This window comes from Nelusetta ayraudi, unplaced genomic scaffold (genome assembly GCF_046127955.1).
Source record: "Nelusetta ayraudi isolate G7.1 ecotype Tasmania unplaced genomic scaffold, CSIRO-AGI_Nayr_v1 ptg000048l, whole genome shotgun sequence".
NCBI lineage: Eukaryota > Metazoa > Chordata > Actinopteri > Tetraodontiformes > Monacanthidae > Nelusetta > Nelusetta ayraudi.
Window position 1 is genome coordinate 6,740,004 of NW_027466098.1, and position 16,592 is coordinate 6,756,595.

The 16,592-nt window shown below is 43.4% G+C and overlaps 3 protein-coding genes across 4 annotated transcripts in view; 1 reads left to right on the forward strand and 2 right to left on the reverse strand.

Moving 5' to 3' along the window:
* The window catches only part of ubash3bb (ubiquitin associated and SH3 domain containing Bb), a 42,120-nt gene extending 34,223 nt beyond the window's left edge, over positions 1 to 7,897 (reverse strand). For both annotated transcript variants that reach the window (XM_076035957.1, XM_076035956.1), the window contains exon 1: positions 7,623 to 7,897. In XM_076035957.1, coding sequence (XP_075892072.1) covers positions 7,623 to 7,750 — 128 coding nt within the window. In that variant the 5' untranslated portion in view covers positions 7,751 to 7,897. The remainder of the gene's footprint in view (positions 1 to 7,622) is intronic.
* The window catches only part of LOC142895141 (porphobilinogen deaminase-like), a 55,898-nt gene extending 43,589 nt beyond the window's left edge, over positions 1 to 12,309 (forward strand). Inside the window, exon 15 of the transcript XR_012928180.1 lies at positions 12,300 to 12,309. The gene's annotated coding sequence lies outside the window, so the exon portion shown is untranslated. The remainder of the gene's footprint in view (positions 1 to 12,299) is intronic.
* On the reverse strand, positions 8,185 to 16,274 carry gkup (glucuronokinase with putative uridyl pyrophosphorylase). The gene is made up of 23 exons (XM_076035958.1): positions 16,112 to 16,274; positions 14,613 to 14,719; positions 14,470 to 14,514; positions 14,193 to 14,346; positions 14,026 to 14,097; positions 13,783 to 13,871; positions 13,527 to 13,683; positions 12,773 to 12,850; positions 12,046 to 12,137; positions 11,855 to 11,960; positions 11,650 to 11,729; positions 11,490 to 11,558; positions 10,981 to 11,041; positions 10,863 to 10,879; positions 10,698 to 10,755; positions 10,515 to 10,607; positions 10,356 to 10,416; positions 10,162 to 10,275; positions 9,943 to 10,000; positions 9,657 to 9,725; positions 9,518 to 9,581; positions 9,024 to 9,095; positions 8,185 to 8,798 (listed from the first exon to the last, which is right to left on the reverse strand). Exons 1-23 carry the CDS (start codon positions 16,166 to 16,168, stop codon positions 8,703 to 8,705), a joined length of 1,869 nt encoding a protein of 622 aa, XP_075892073.1. The 5' UTR covers positions 16,169 to 16,274; the 3' UTR covers positions 8,185 to 8,702.
* Between the last annotated feature and the right edge of the window lie 318 nt (positions 16,275 to 16,592).

A 16,592-nucleotide genomic window follows, 5' to 3' on the forward strand; every position in this document is an offset into this window, starting at 1 on the left:
ACCGCCGCCGCCGCCGCCACCGCCGCCACCGCCACATCCAGCAGAGCTGGAGCCACCGTGCGAGGTGGCCGTGACAGCACTTCACACTTCAGCCTCTGCAGGTTCCACTGCATTGGCTTACTGCAGGGCAGGATGGGCTGCGATGGGAAGCGGGAGAGGAGCAGCGGGTAATGGTGTGGGTCACGTCTCACTGCTAACCACAACTGTCGAAGAATGTGAAAAGAATACTGGAATAACACTGTGGGCCCACTCAAATAAATATACAGGCAGCCAAAATAATGTATACACACATCAGGAGAAGAAAAACTTGCAGAAATATTTAATCCGTATAAGCACTTCTATACATATAGAGACCTATTTTGAAGTTTGATCAAATTCCAATTACACTGTACCCGGTTTTACAATGTTTTCCACACAGGTGGCCTCACAAATGTGACGCCAAACAAGTGCTGAAGTATCAACGATACCCAAGCAGTAGTTGGCCGTACACATAAATGTCTGGAAGCTGATGGCCACCACTCTGAGCACCTCTTGTAATTGCAGAGACCAACGGTAACTTGTCTTCTTCTATATTGTGATGTCTGAATACATTTGGTATTGCAATGTTTATGCAAGTTTTTCTTTTCCTGATGTATGTATACATTCTTTTGGCTGGCTCTGTACAGAAGCTCAGTCCTTGCCAGTTCTTCAGTTCTGTGTTTTCTGCGTTTACTGGGTTTAATAAGTCGCAGAAATTGTTCTTGAGTAAAGATCATGGCAACGTGCTAGCCGACCTGTGTTTTTTATTTCTATGAGTGAAGAGATGATTATTTAACTCGGTGTGAATACTTAAAAAACACTTTTGTTTACTTTTTTTTTGCTAGCTGGCAGCAATCGCGGCCGTGCGACCACAGTGTATCATGTTGTAAATGCACAGAAAATGCTATTTTAGACCAGCTTCTGGTTTACAGTTCACAGTTCACAGGACGTTTTCACAACACGGACGACAGGAACTATGAACTGCTCTCACAAAAGGAGCTTTTCGGGTACGACGACCAGCACTGGAACTCTCGCACGGGACAACGGAACCATAAAAATAACAAGATTAAACTTGAAAAGAAAAATGAGCAAAATGTGTGGTTGGAGATGGAGAAGTGAAACTTCTAAAGGGGGCTAAAATATACACCAAAAAGTTCATATGTGAAAACCATCATTAGACGTCAGGGTTGAAGGGCGAAGTCAATGGAGGAAATGTAGTCTAACTCCAAAGGCCTGCATAAAACATGAAGTTGAAGCACAGAACACAATGGCAGGAGATTTCTGTCAGTTTAAGTCATTTTTTATCAATGTAGGTTCCTCCTGGTGGTGTAAACCAAACTACATTTTAGATGTATTTCTTGGGTAAGTGCCTCTTTGAATACATACTTAAGAGACACTGACGTCATTACTGTCCTGTTCCTCTATGAAATAAAGGACATTTGTGGGTGTTATTTTCCATTCAGGTTTCCTGCTGCTGGCCACTCGCGCTACCTTGGATTTCATCGAACCGCAGCCAAAGTCTTGAGTGGAGACAATGGGCGCCATAATCTGATAGCGCTGTCTGTCGGTGCGCTTCCGGACTGAAGCTCCCGGTGAACCCTCGATATGATCGGCGGGGGCCGCGGTGGAAGTGCACGGGAGAATGATGGAGGCCGTACACGAAGCGATGCGCCCTCTCCTATTTCAGGGAGGAGACTAACGACATTTGCACGACCTTGTTTAGAAGCTCCCGGTCGAGGCGGACGTATCACCATGACGCGCGAAACCTAATAACGAGCATCGCGGCGTCGCTTTGACAGTCTTCAAAATACTCCCGGCTGTTGCGTGGAAATGCACAGGAGAAAGACAAAAGGGAGGAATAAGTGCACAATCATCTGCATTTCAAAGATCCTGGGCTAAAAACAAGGGAACGGCTCAATAATTCATGAGAGCTGCTAACTCCACGGCACTTTAGAGTTCCAGTTGCCGGGATGTAGTGCGCGAAGCCGTCACCGACAAAGACTCAGACACACACACACACGCGCACACTTAGCAGGTTTTCTTTTCCGCTTTCAAATCAGAAAAAAATATGCAACCCAGAAGCTGAGCTACACAGAAACGCATTTCCTAAGTAGACAGTTGTTGGGAAACAGGACGGAAAACACTTGATCAGCGTCGACGGAGCGCAGTGCCAACGTGGTTCTGTAAAAAAAATAAATAAATAAATAAATAAATAAATCCAAGCACAACGGTGGTTGAGTTGTCAGGCGCGCTAGTCGTGCGTCGCCGCTCCGACTGTGACGGCAAACTTTTCTGACCAGCGTGTTGTTGTAAAACACACCCAAGGAGTGAGTGAGTGAGTGATGAGCGTCCACTGGAGGCAGGGCTAAAATCGTATTCCACAAACCGACTGCGGAATATATATATATATACAAAAATATATATATATTTTAAATAAACAATTATATGCCCAAATAATTTCGACACTGTGTTTTGCTGTTGTAAAATACTGCACTGACTCGTGCAAAAAAAAACACTGCAGTGTGAATTTAGTCTCACTTTAGCAGCCTGAAAAGCGCTTTGGGGCGTACTTTGTAAAGTATTACACAACATCCACTGCATGTTGTTTGCCCTGGTGGGTGTTAAAGAAAAGATGACAGTTTCAAAAAGATGAAGCGCCGACTTTAAACTGAAACTCTGCATCCAAGCGCGCTGATCCCATCATGCTAATAAGACAGCTGTGGGAGCAAGAAAAGCTGGTCGCGGGCCAGGCTTCACTTTTATTGCGAGTTAAGTATCATTTATTTATTTATTTATTTATTCATTCATTCATTCATTCATTCATTCATTTACTTATTTATCTATCTATTTTGCAGCTCTGCCGACTCTGTGACTCACACGTACGGACGAGTGGAATGAGACGTGGTGGTTAACACATTGCAAAGAGCTGCAAAAATAAGTTGTAAGTGAAAGAATAATGGCAACCCGAGTCTGAATTAGGTCAGGAAAGGGGATGAACCAAGTGGGTTATATTCGGGTGTTTCAAAAGGCCTGAGCCACATGCCTGAAACAAACAGCACTCGTGCGCTTCCTCATTCCGGGGGGTGAACCATCACTTTTTGAATTCCACTGGAATTCAATTCTGCCAACTTTACATCTTGCAATTCAGCATTTTTGCTTTTGAGACCTCAGTACCGCTGGCGTTGCAACTTGTTACTTCAAATCTTTATCTCAATAATTCTTTTACTTCTTTATTTTGACTATTCTTTGACTCTCTATGCACTTTTTAAGGACCAATTACTGATGACCGACCGATTGTGCAGCTGAGAAACTGAATTTCTCAGCTATCTATCTATCTATCTATCTATCTATCTATCTATCTGTCTATCTACCTAGCTAGCTAGCTAGCTATTTAGCTATCTATCTAAAAACACCGTTGTGTGTTGATTTCGCTGGACACAAAGGCCTTAACAAGAGTTTCACGGGCAAATAACAAGCAGTCAGACTGGTAACTTGGAAGTTAGCAGACCGACTTTGTGCAGTTTCAGCAAACAAGTTCACAGCCTGTGTCATTTAACGAACCGCCAGACAGCCGTGGTGGGAAAAAAAAGAGCTCTAACAAGCAAGCTCACCGACTTCCCTACACTAGAATTGCCACATGTTAAGTCCCACTGAGGGGGCAATGACGCTGCCACAGTCAGTTGTCATGAAAGGGCTGAGAGGAGTCGTCCAAATCAACCACTTCCTGAACTTACACACACCTCAAACACCGACCGCGACCAGGTTTTGACTTTTTGCGAACCGCTTATTTGTCCTTTTGGCGCTTGCCCGCTTGAATATTAAGAGCAAATCAAAAAATAGCGAGCCACTTGTGATGCTTCGGCAGTGTGAAAGATCCAAAAGTGGTGAGTCACAACAGACTGAAACTTTTCACCAGCCATCTGCCGTGAGAAAAATAGACCACTGGGCATCAAATTTTGTGACGTTCACGATATATCCTACTAAAAATGAAATGAACAAAAAAAAAATTAAGACCTGTTTTCAGTCTATCATAGTTATTATGGGATGAATTAAAAATTTTAAGAAATTCAAAGTCTGAATAATTTACTGCCATGATTAGAATCATATATATCTGTATACATTTCCATGTGGTGAGGCCCTGTGAAAACAATGCACACAGTGACCATCCTCCGGTACTGTCGTGACTGACAGAAAGCTATGAAAGGCCGCCCTGTCACTGGTGGCCAGGCAGTGACGACCCAGTGCCAGAACAACGGAGCGACTGGAGGAGACGGCAGATAAATTTAACCATTTTCACGCAGACTCCATCCTTTCGCAGCAGAACCGGGGAACCTGAGGCTGGTGGGGGATGTCAGCGGGTCAGAGGGAGACGGACGCTCGGACAAAGGGGGAAAGTTCGGAGGAAGCCGTGCAGAACGGCGTTTCTCAACCGGTGGGTCACCACCATAAAGTGGGTTGCGGAGCTGTTTTGATTGGGTCGCAGCTTCGTGGGCAGTTTCCCTTTTTTATTTTTAAAGAAGTAGGGATTTAAAGAAATATGTATATTTATAGAGAAAGTGTTGGGTGTTTATTTTGCAGGTCACACAATTCGATCGTTTCAATCATTTATTTCCCAGACATGGCAGAAAGTGGGCTAGCATTTTTATTTTAGTGGAATAAATTTGGGTCGCGACTTCATTATAAGGATGAAATTGTGGCTCCTGAGACTCCACCAGTTGAGAACCAGTGGTGTAAGAGATGGCGTTTCCTGGGCGAGGAACTAGCGCCGACGTCGTCCTGCCGGCGGGGACCCTTCGTCATCATCATCATCATCATCACTCGGCAAACCTCAACACACTTCCTCTGACGTGCACACGCACAGACACTCTTGACTTGTGACATCTGCCCGGACGAAAGCACAGTGTGTGACCTTAACTGCGAAATAAATAAATAAATACACAAAGTGCTGTGAAATTTCCTACAGTCTATTAATAATAAAGAAAACACCGTTCCGTTCCAACGACTAGGAAGTTGAGAAGGAACTTGATGATCTGATACTTGGGGGGGGGGGGGGGGGGGGGGGGGGCGGGCTGGTGTCAGAGAGGTTGTTTCCTGGAAGATCCTGTGATACGCACCATGTGTTCTCACATGTATGAGCTCTGAGGAGGAGGGGCAGGTGAGGGGAGGGAGGTTGGGGCGGTTCTGGCCGTCAGACGGCAGCCGCCGAGCATGAGAATTTATGCTACAGTGATCGCAGAGCCGGCAAGGAAAAAAATGGTGAGGAGAGAGAAGCTGCTGAGGGGGGTTTTTTTGGTGGAGGGGGACGCAAGGAGAGTGAAGTTGAGAGGCTGTGGTGGCTCGTTGAGGGAGTATTAAACTACTGAGGAGACAGTAGGACTCTCTTTGATGCGACGGAGCTACATGGCACTCAATGTCCCGGAAAAAAAAAAAAAGAATTCAACCGGAAAAGAAAAAAAAAAAAAAACCCTCTTGTTGAGATGGCGCAGATCTAACGCAACGCATCGAGTTCTGAGCATCTTCTCAGCGATGTTTGTCGCGCTCACACCCACTGCAGCGCTGCCATTCAGCAAGGTGGCAGCGGTGTTGCAACGCCCCACACGGGGCACAAGAGAGTTGTCCGTGAGTCCCAGAACTTGCGCATCTCAGCGCAGTCTCTAATGAGCAGCAGACTTTCATCTTTGGTGAATGGTTTGCTGACAGAGCACAGACGACAGAGGTCGTCATTAGAAAAGCAGATGAGATGAGTTTCATTCATACTGTTGGCACACACATTCTGAAAGGGCCTGCGAGCAAAATTAGTAAAGGATTTAACGTTTGTTGTTTGGAGTTGGTTCCGCATAGTGTGGCCCCTTTAAATGGCAACTCACATGAATTCTGAATTTGATTTGGCCAACTGTTTTTTTGTCTCTTCTTGCCATTTTTCCCAGTTAAGTTGTTGCCTCTGCTGCTGCTGTCGGATAGAAAAAGCTCTCTGGTCACTTCACGCTCTTGCAGATTTTTATCGCCATCTCTCAGCTTTTTCCTTCGGTAATTTCATTTCGGAGATTTTCTTTCGGAAAATATCAACTCGTAAAAACAAGCTCTGTTTTTGATATATATATATATATATATATATGTTTTTTTTTTTAATAACCATGACGTCATTTCAGATTAAAAGATAAGAAAAAAATATCACTCTTCAATTTCTCGGGGGGTGGGTGGGGTGGTAGCATATCTAATAAGACAAGTGGATCAGGAAATAGGGGGTGAGGTGCCTCTTTAAATTGCATGACGTTGTGCACGGAGGGTATTTTGAGCACACCGGTTAAAAACAATAAACTGAGGACTGAGTGCAGCAGCAGGACGCTCTAACATACACATGGCAAAGAGACAAAGCAGCTAATCTGATCAACTAAACATCCAACAGCTGAACAAGTCACATAAGGCGTCTATTCCACGTTTGTCCCATTCTGTACCAAGCGCAGAGGTGACACGGCATACAGTATGTTTTACAGTCAGACGAGCGATCCAATGTGTATTCGGTCACAAACACAGTTTATCGTGCTGCCTTTAGACTTATGTAATTGCCTGTGTACGCTCCCACAGCAGCACTCTGTGTGAATTCAATCAATAACCTATAATCAAGGCTGGGAATCCATGTCACTGTTGTGCACTGATTCTCTTGAGGCTGCCGGACAACACGGACAGAGGCAGTGGCGCTCGGAAGGTTATCGGTCGATGTAAAACACACACACACACACACACACACACACTTTCTAAATGAGTAAATGCTACTTAGAGTGCCTGGCTTCCTGTTTTACTCCTGCATCTGTTTCTCTCCTGGCCGGTTTTGTCCAGTCTGCTGTTGTGGTGTGTTTACAGTATGTGACAGTGGAGCCAGCAGGACGGATGTGGACTCACTGGTCCGGCCAAACCCAGGGACAGTCGGCCCTTTCAGAGCAGGCTGAGCCGTCTCCAAGGTCCGGTTCTCTCAGGGGTCAACATGTGACAACTCATCTAACAGTGCAGGTTTTGTGATGAGCAGTACGACAATAAAATTCCACCTGGCCGAAAATAAAAACAAACAGCTTGAAAGCTATTCTTCGTAATATTTGAAATATTACATGTGGATTTTCTTTAAATGACAAGACTTTGGGGATTATGTCACATTAGATGCTGACACTTTTCTAAACTTTTTTCACTCTTAAGTTTTGACCTTTTTCCACTCAAAAGCGAAACAAAACATATTTTTTATTGTAACGTTACGTGCCAGTGACATGCTTGTAACGTCATTCGCGTCTATTACTAAGTACTCCGCTCGGGTTTACGACCCTTTTTTATTTTTATTTTTTTATTTTATTTTAAACTACTATGTTGCGTTCGAGGACCGGCAGCTAGCTGCGCAACGCCGAAAACGATGCGGGGGAAAACGGCCACTTAACTCTGGGAGGGATGCTGCGTCTCAGCGGTCCGCTAACGCAACATCCAGAACGGACGCTGCTGCCCACACACGGACAATTTCCACCGACAAACCTGGGACGTTTACTCGAGCCCTTCCCTGAACCTCTCTCCACACACACACACACAGACACACTCACACATACACTTGGGGTCAGGCTACTTACGCCCTTGGTCTGGGGAAGCCCATTGACAGCAGCACGTCCAGACTGGAGCCACATTTCACCGAGCCCGGGCGGTTCTGACGGAGCCTCCGAGGGATGATTTTACTATACAGGTCATCTTTGGCAGCCATGGTTCCCGCTGGGTACACCTTGTCTCCCCCGCTACCAGACCGCCGGCTTAGTCCATGAGCCGCGGCCGGGGGTTCCGTGTGTGAGAGGAGCGGCGCTTCGAGGAGAACGGCTGTACGCGGACGGAGCTCGGAGCGGAGCTGAGCGGAGCGGAGCTGAGAGCGAAGGCGCTCGGCCACACGGAGAGCTGAACTCCGCCCACCGGAGGAAGCGGCGAATGAGGCGCGGAGGCTGACCGACCGAGTACTACCAAACACAACACGCAGCGCACCACAACACTGCGCACAAGCACATGACACAAAAAGGTTCTCAGAAGCACTTTTTAGTCTTGATTTTTCTTCTTCTTCTTCTTTTTTTTCTTCCCCGAAACGATGTTTAGGCTCAGTCGTGAGATGACAGAAGACAATCATGAATGCACGAGAAATTATTGAAATAATTAAGTGGGAGCCCTACAGTTTATTTGTACGTTTTATACAAAATGACACTCGTTTTACAAATATAATATTAAATATAAAGAGTTTATTTAAAATTATCTTTTTGTACACGTAGAAAAATAGATTAGTATTTTTTGCATTTGTAGGAATTATGGCTTTGAACTGTGCAGGTAAAATCATTGTACCCAAAGCTCAAAATGTAACCTTCTGCTCTTAAATATTACCTTATTTATATGCAATAAAAGGGGAGTAACGCCTTGCCATGCATATCCATCAGTTATTCTTATTTAAAAGATCAACTGACTATCATTCAGTTCTAAAAGGTCTAAAGATCCTCAGCATACCCCCCCCTCCCCGATTATATCCTCATTCATCGGTTTTGCTATTGATTCAACACTAAAATGATTTGGTTGCTGACAACCAGATCTCATTGGGAGCCGTGCTTGTGCCACATTTGACCACCGTGGTCCCCGCACTGGCCTGGAATTGTCCAGTCTGGGTCTTGAGGAGTCGCTGGAGGTCAGTGCTGACCACCAACAGTGCAGGCAGATGGATTGTAGGGAGCAATGACACAGAACACGCAGCCTGCCTCCTGGAACGCTTGTCTCATCTCCACCTAGTGGGCAAAGCGCACACTACATCAGATAGCAAGACTGGTGGAAAAATAATTAAAAAAAAAAAATACAGGCGGCATGAAAGTAACACTGATAGTCGATCAATCGACATTCTTGTCACTAACAGTGTTTTTTTTTAATTTTTTACCTTTAAGCTTTAGATTTATTAGATTATTGTTTCAAGCTCGAGTTAAGAGAAACTATGAGATGCAGATACTCTCTCTTACCAGCTGTTCATTGTCGAGACACAGACCCACAACAGCCCCACCGCTGCCTGGCAACTTTACAGCTGAACCAAACTGGAAGACAAAGAGAAATCTAAATGAATACACCATTACATTTACAGACAGGTTTTAAAGGTCCCACATTATTCACATTTTTCATTCAATACTGCAGCCTGACATTGTTATTATCATTTTATTTTTGCTTGCTGCTAAAACTGATGCTTTATTGTACTTATATAAGTTCGGAAGGGGATAAAAACAAGGTGGTCAGGAGGCCGTCTCCACCCTCAATCATCTGGGCACAATCAAGCTGGACTTATTGTCATGAAGGTATTTGTCCTGTTTGTCACAAATGGATCCCTTTTAAAATGTCTTTCAGCGAATGCTTTGTGAATGGTGGAACGAAAAAAAGAAGTGAAGACATTGGTAAAGTGAATTTTCCATCATATGGGGCCGTTAAAAAAAAAAAAAAAGTACAGCCTGTCGGAGCTGCATACCTTCCTCGCCAGCTGGACCATCTTGAGATTCCCAGGGCCGAGGCAGTCATCAGTGTACACAGTCCTGTGGGACAACTCGTTATTCAGGATGTGACTCTGACGAAAGTGACGTCTCTCCGGCCCGAAACAGAAGATTTACCTTCGCAGTTCAAAGTTCTGGTCCATCAGCCGTGCCAGCGCGTTCCAGTCTTTGTTCTGCAGAGCCATCCTGAGAAAAGAACATCTCCGCGATCACCTTCAAGCTTATCAGCTATTTGTTTTGGTGACACTTTCAGGGTCTCATAAATATTTTATCCCTTTCGTGAGAGAAGCCACTCAGAGAATGTGAACAGACGTGCTTTTTCTCATGTTTCCAACATTTTCTTTTCTTTCCCCTTTTACATTTGAGGGCTCTTTGAAAAACATTCACAAGCGCTCTGACCAACCTGGCCTGGTCGGTGAGCTCAGCAAAAGTCTTCATGGCGTCAACAACCAGAGGTTCAGCTGTGAAGGGACAGAAACTAGTCCATCAAATGAATGACTCTGTTTCCTGCTGAAGGTATCTTCAATAGCCAAAGTATACACATAACAAGCAAATCACCAGTCAATGATAAGATAAGACTTAATGTAGCCATCATCAACTTCTCTGAGTCTCAGGTACGTACCACTCAGCCAGCGCTGCCTGATGTTGCTATGGATACGTCCAGAGTCGCTGGGGTCACTGAGATAAGCCAGCCAGAAAAGTGGGAGCTCCTTCATGTCCATAGACACATAGTTCCCTAAGAATGGAAAAAGACATATTTGAAAAATGAATGCATCGGCCACTTAGCTTTCCTAAACAAGGCAGTGGATGCTGTACCGTAGCCCTGCTCCTCCATGATCTTCTGGCTGAAGTCCATGTAGACGAGGCCCTCATAGACCTTCCACAACAAAGGAACACAATTCACGCTTCTGAAAATTAGGATTCAAATAAGAACTATCGGGTGAATACATGCATGGCAGTTAACGTACTGCTGACCTGCACAACTCTGTCCTGCAGGCCGGCAGTGATGAAGAGTTCATCGCTCTCCACGTTGAGGATGAAGTTGGCCCGGATCGGCTTTGGAAGATCCTGGGAGCAAAATAAAAATAATAAAAAGATGTTGTAAATTTGATTGCATTCTGCAAAACTGAGAGACAGACTAAAATCCACTGTTCCTACATTGTCCGTAATGTTGTAGAATTTCATGAGACACTTCAGGGTGGCTGAGACGATGGCGCTGTAACACAGTAGGAAAGTAAAAAGACCTATTGGTAAGTTCCATCTCTGTGAAGGTAATGTTAAATTCAATGCAGCAAAGGTGGAGAACAAACCAAAGCTACTTACCTGCTTCCAGCAAGGCCCTTTATTGTGAAAGACAGAAACCGCTTTAATTTCTAAGTGTGTTGGAAGCATTGCGGATGGTTTTAAATATCAGGTTTTGAGTTTATGAAGGAATTCTCACCACTTGTCGAGGAATGTTGGTGTCATATTTCAGAGTGAAGTTCTGTTTGGTCAGTGCAATGCTGTAAAATACAGTCCATACAAAAAAAGATTTAAAAAAAATAATAATAATAAAAAATAGATGTACAATTAAGTTCAGTTAAAACAAGTGTCCATACTTGGTCAGACATCAGACATGTCCAGCTAAAATAAACTGAACCCTTTATACGATTCAGTGTTGAGACAGAATTTTTTTCGGGCCAAATTAAATTGCTTCATTTTTTTTCTGTCTTCACTTCACATAACGCATATACTTTGTGATCTACACCCACTTCAAATGTTCAAAGACGTATGAAATACATGATCTGAAGCTGAAAGTCGAAGCGGTGTCAATAGTGAAGGACAGGTTAAAAAAAAAAAAAGCCAATCTCCTGTGGCACATAACTATCATAATTTTGAGAGAATTCATTCTTCTGGACAGACCAATGAACAAACATCTCATGGTGACGCCTCTCTGTGCCCTTGTCTCACCCTTGTTTGGAGCAGAACTGGTAGAACTTCTTGCAGGTTGCCTGCAGCAGCCTCAGACCTCCCAGGTACCTTTTAAAGGGCAAGAGGCAGTACATTAGGGTAAACAGAACACAGACATCTCATTCATAAGATCTTACTGAGCGACGGTGCCCTCACGCACCCTTCTTTTCTACTGATGCAGAACAGATCCTGCAAGCTCCCGAACTCCGTGGGGTCGTTGAGTGGATGAGGGACCAAAACCTGTCAAACAGAGACGCAGCTGACTTTGTTGTAAAAAAAAAAAAAAAAAAAAAGAATACATCTGTGTGTGTGTGTGTGTGTGTGTGTGTGTGTGTGTGTGTGAACTTGTGTGTGTGTGTGTTTACTAGTGTCTGGCTCTCCACTAAGGTGACTTCAGCCCAGAAGTTCGAGATGGACATAGCGATGGTTTTCCCATTGAAGCCGTCTGAGGGGTTCCCCATTATTCCAACCCTGCGAGGAGTCACCACACAGAGCTAAGACCACCATTTCTGCAGGTGTCACATTGACATTGAATTGCTCTCGACCGGCGTCCCACCTGGCATAAGAGCGGTACATGATGGGTTTAGCAGGATTGTCCTGTTGCTTGGTGGAGTAGTGGGTGAGCCACTTGGTGTAGTCAGTGAGACCCTGACATGCAGGAGGAAAACGTGGAATTAGATGGTGCGTTTAAATTTCAGCAGTGGCAGCATGCAGCATCAATAATGTGCAAGGACTTTTACCCAGTAATGCAACAAATAATATTTTTGTGCGTTGTGTCGTTTAATGAAGGAATGAAGGAAATCCTTTCAGAGTTTTCAAGTTTATGTACCAATAAATACATTAAATACATTGATGAAAGAAAGATAGGACTCTGACTTGTTTTCTGAATTGTCAGGTCAACAAATAACAAGATACAATCATCGAATGTTGTACTAAACTCAATCATCTGCCTATTCTATGTAAAAAATATCTTGTGTTTAGTGTTGTCTGTTTCTGCTGGGACCGCAGGACTTTTAGATGTAGATTCCACTGATGAATAAGTAACAAAAAAACAGCCTACTTGTTTATACAGGCCAGAGTTCACATATTATAGAGTCCAGAATTCGAGAATCATTCATTTGGACACATCTTCTATTGCATAGGATAGGATGCATCATTTCTAGTGTTTATCTTAAGATTGCACTGTGGAGTTTCGTCTTTAAATAGTTTTGCAAGATGCAAAACCATGTGAAAATGAAAAAATGGTTCAGATGAATTTGTAAAATGATGAGATGGGTACAAACCACTTGTCCAATGAGCTGGAAGCCAGTAGGAAGCTTCATCCCAAACACATCCAGCTGCTTCTCATTAACGAGCCACTCCTGGACATACAGCAGACATGGAAGTTAAAGCTTAGCACATCACTCTTATGTATCACTTATTTCTATTAGAAAAAAATATATTCTGCTCAAGAAGAAATATGCATAATGTTTATCAGTCAAGTTGCACAATATTTAATTTACTCAGACCTGATAATGAAGCTCCCAGCAATCATTTACTTATTTTTGCTTGCTTTGCTTACTTAAAAGTGAAGCAGGCAAAAGGAAGAAACAACCTAGTTCTGAACATCTGCTTTTTGTGATGTCACAGAGGGCACTACTACCTCTCAAAGTGCAGCGATAACATTCCCAGCTGGGTGTTCAGTCAACCTCTGTGACCACCCAACAGCTGCCTTGTATTTATCCTGTTCCAAACGTGAAGTTTGGCAGGAAACTAAAGCCAAGTGTTTTTGCAGGCGCTCTAAACAAGGGGGAAAATAGTCTGGTTTATGGAGTTTTTGTTTGTTTCTCAGTTTTGATAATTACGTTTTTGAGTAAATCACATAATGACAAAAGTAAAGATCTGAAAATGAATGTAACATGGTGCTTGATAAATAACAGAGATTTGTTATTGTTGAGTAAAGAAAATCTGAGAAAAATAACTAAGGTTAAAATCTCTAATACTTTTACACACAAAACGAAGCTGATAATCAAATAAACACATAAAATTTTTCCATACCCAGAATCTTCCAAAGCTCTTGTCTGCAGCTTGGGACTGCAAGTTCAGGAAGTCAGACAGGCAGGACAATTTGTCTTTTTGGATGCAGTAAAACACAACGCTGGCCAGTCGGGATTCGGTCAGTCCCACCTGTGGCTTCTCCAGAAAGCGAGTGACCCTAAATTACAAATTGCAACTGGTTAGAAACTGATGGATTCATCAAACAAATTGCAGTCTTGTTTTGTTGGTTTTGTTCCCTTTGAGGAAAAACTCTCACCTGTGGGTGTCTGGGCAGACCTCCACGATGCCCCTAGAGCTGCTTTTCTCACTTTCTTCAAGCTCATAATAAATGACCAGCTGCCCAGGCTGCAGACACAGAGGATGCAACAAATCGTATCCCCAATATAACATTACATGAAATAATAACATATTGCATAACATCTAAATTGCCCAGGACGTGACCGAATGAATCTAGCACGTTTGAGATGTGCCACTATGTGACACATCTCTCTCCCCTCACCGTTGACTTGAAGAAACGGATGACTTGAGCGATGTCAAAGTTCTGGTCTGCACACAGCATGTCTCCGGCAACCTGTTTGCAACAAACCATGTTCCACCCTCAGCTCCATTGCAACATTTCTGATTAGCAACAAGATGAAAACAATCAGGGCACTGGGGCAGTCGTACCACCATGATGTCATCCTGCAGCTTGCGGCTGCGTATGGCCAGCTGCAGGTCAGCCACAGCTCCCAGCTGGTCCTCCAGCGTGGTGCTGCCGTCATTTATCACATTTTCCACCGGGAAGTCGTTTGCCGTGGCCCAGCGCTCATAGTGCTTGTACCTGGGGACGGAATTAGAATGGACGCAGGAAGCTGAATATATATATATATACAAGGCAAGTGGGGGCACAACATCTAGGAAAAATCAACACCAGGTCACTTCTTGTGCTGCGGTGAGAACTCACTTGTCGGCATTCGTGACCAGATACACTTCTGTGAACAACTGCCGCCTGATGAGAAGTCCGAAGAGGTGTGATTAGTAAGAACCAGCGAGGAGCCGGGACACATTTAGAAATTATGTGAATGTTGTGTGGATATTATTACGTACGTGTTGACTGTTTCCCACCAAAAGTCAAGGATCTTCTTGCCTCCAGTTCCAGGCAGCAGGGCCTTTGGGACTCCAGTCAGGTGGCTGTAAAGGCCTGTGTCATCGTTCTAAGACAGGAGAGCAGCACAGATAATCATCTATGTCTGAAGAAACATTCAATACATGTTATTTTGATTGTTCATTTATTTTTTTTAAAGAACGTGGCGACAAACAAGATGAGTTAAGTGCATATAATTTATATAATTTGAATTATTTTGTTTATCTAACTAGATATTACATAATTAACGGATACGTTAATATTCATTTCTCTATCGGCGTGGTCTGCGATTACAATTCACACAACCTGGGTAATTAGCAGACTGCTAATCTAATACATTGGGTGACCAGATTATAACAAACGCATCCCAAAATTGTTTTACTTCCCCCATATCTTCCCTCATCTATGGGGGGGCGGTAAAAAGAAGTACGAGTCAACCTTAAAAATGAAATTCTACGAAAACCTCGTAGTGTTGTTGTGTCAGCATTAAGCCGAATGCTTTGCTGCACCGCTGAGATTCCATACATCTCCCCAATCATTTCCTGGTGGATTCACGAGTTTTGCTACAGGTAGTTACAAAGGTAAAATGTCACTTTTGGAGGTGCGTCGCGCTGTACGGAAGCGTACTGCTGCCACCCTAGAAACAAAAAAAACAAACAAACAAAAAAAAACAAACAGCGCTCAGTATCGTTTTTACGTGATACTTTCACGTTACAACGTGATATTTCACGTTTTAACGTGATAGTTTTTTTTTTTTTTTTTACGTTTTAACGTGAAACTTTCACGTTAAAACGTGATCATGTTCGCGTTTTTACGTGATAATGTTCACACAATTTCATAATGAATCTAAACTAAATGGAGTGAGGCAAAGGGAGGCACCACGTCTCGTCTGCATGAGTTGATTAAACTGTATTTTAAACTTGGTTTGAGGCATGGTGAGATCTTCAATTTATTAAGCACCATCGATGAAATTAACATAAGTTTGCGTACTTTGAGGAGAATTTTGAGATGTATGTGTTGGAACTCGCAGCTCGTCCATAGCTGGAGGGAAATACTTGATACAAAATTCAACAGTATGGGATTGTATCGTAGGAAGAATGAAGCCGACCCGATTGAAGTTGCGTCGTTTTCTCATTGATCAGCTGGAGGGGCACGGAAGGCTCCATGGGTACAAGTTCCACCATCTCAACTGCATCGTGAAAATTATAACGTGAAAACGTGAAACTATCACGTTATAACGTAAAAACGTTCGCGTTATAACGTGGAAATGATCACGTAAAAACGTGAAAGTATCACGTTATACTGAGCCCCGTTTTTTGGGGTTTTTTCTTTTTTTTCTAGGATGGCAGCAATACGCTTCCGTAGCGCTGCGAGATCACCCGTTAAAGAAGGCGAACTTTGAACCGCCTTGAAACACAACACAAGTTACCCCCTTTGCTAGCGCAAAATTTACCATACATACCTTAATTTGTGTCTCCAAGACGGTGTCGTGACCCGCGACTAACAGTATACAAATCATTCCTGACACGTTGCTTTATCGCTTGTTTCCTTAATATTACTGAAAATGGTGCAGAGGTCGAAAAAACCTCTGGCATCCAAAGCGGATTGCTTCAGCGAGACGGACTTCCGGAAAAGCCCTACAAAATAAGACCAATTTATCGGTACTCTTGGCTTCTTGGCCAGATTTGCAGAATTCGGGGACAAATATATGTATATTTTAGAAATTTCTTGTTAAATTCAAATAGCGCGTCTTTAGTCTAAAGAAGGTGACACAAACGTGATTAAGTGGGCAAAATAAAATAAATAGAATGAAATCCTTTAAATCTGACTTGCCCACCACATACATCTGAAGATCATGACCTGTGGTGTGTTGATGAAGTGATGAATATAAGACTGGCTGCAAATATGTTTCCATTTAAAAAGCAAACTGCATTTCTGATATT

Coding starts and splice junctions, on each gene's coding strand:
- gkup (XM_076035958.1), bottom strand. CDS start 16,168: ATGATTTGTATACTGTTAGTCGCGGGTCACGACACCGTCTTGGAGACA. Junction 14,347..14,469: donor CTGGTCACGAATGCCGACAA/GTGAGTTCTCAC, acceptor TTCCGTCCCCAG/GTACAAGCACTATGAGCGCT. Junction 9,726..9,942: donor GAGCTCACCGACCAGGCCAG/GTTGGTCAGAGC, acceptor TTCTTTTCTCAG/GATGGCTCTGCAGAACAAAG.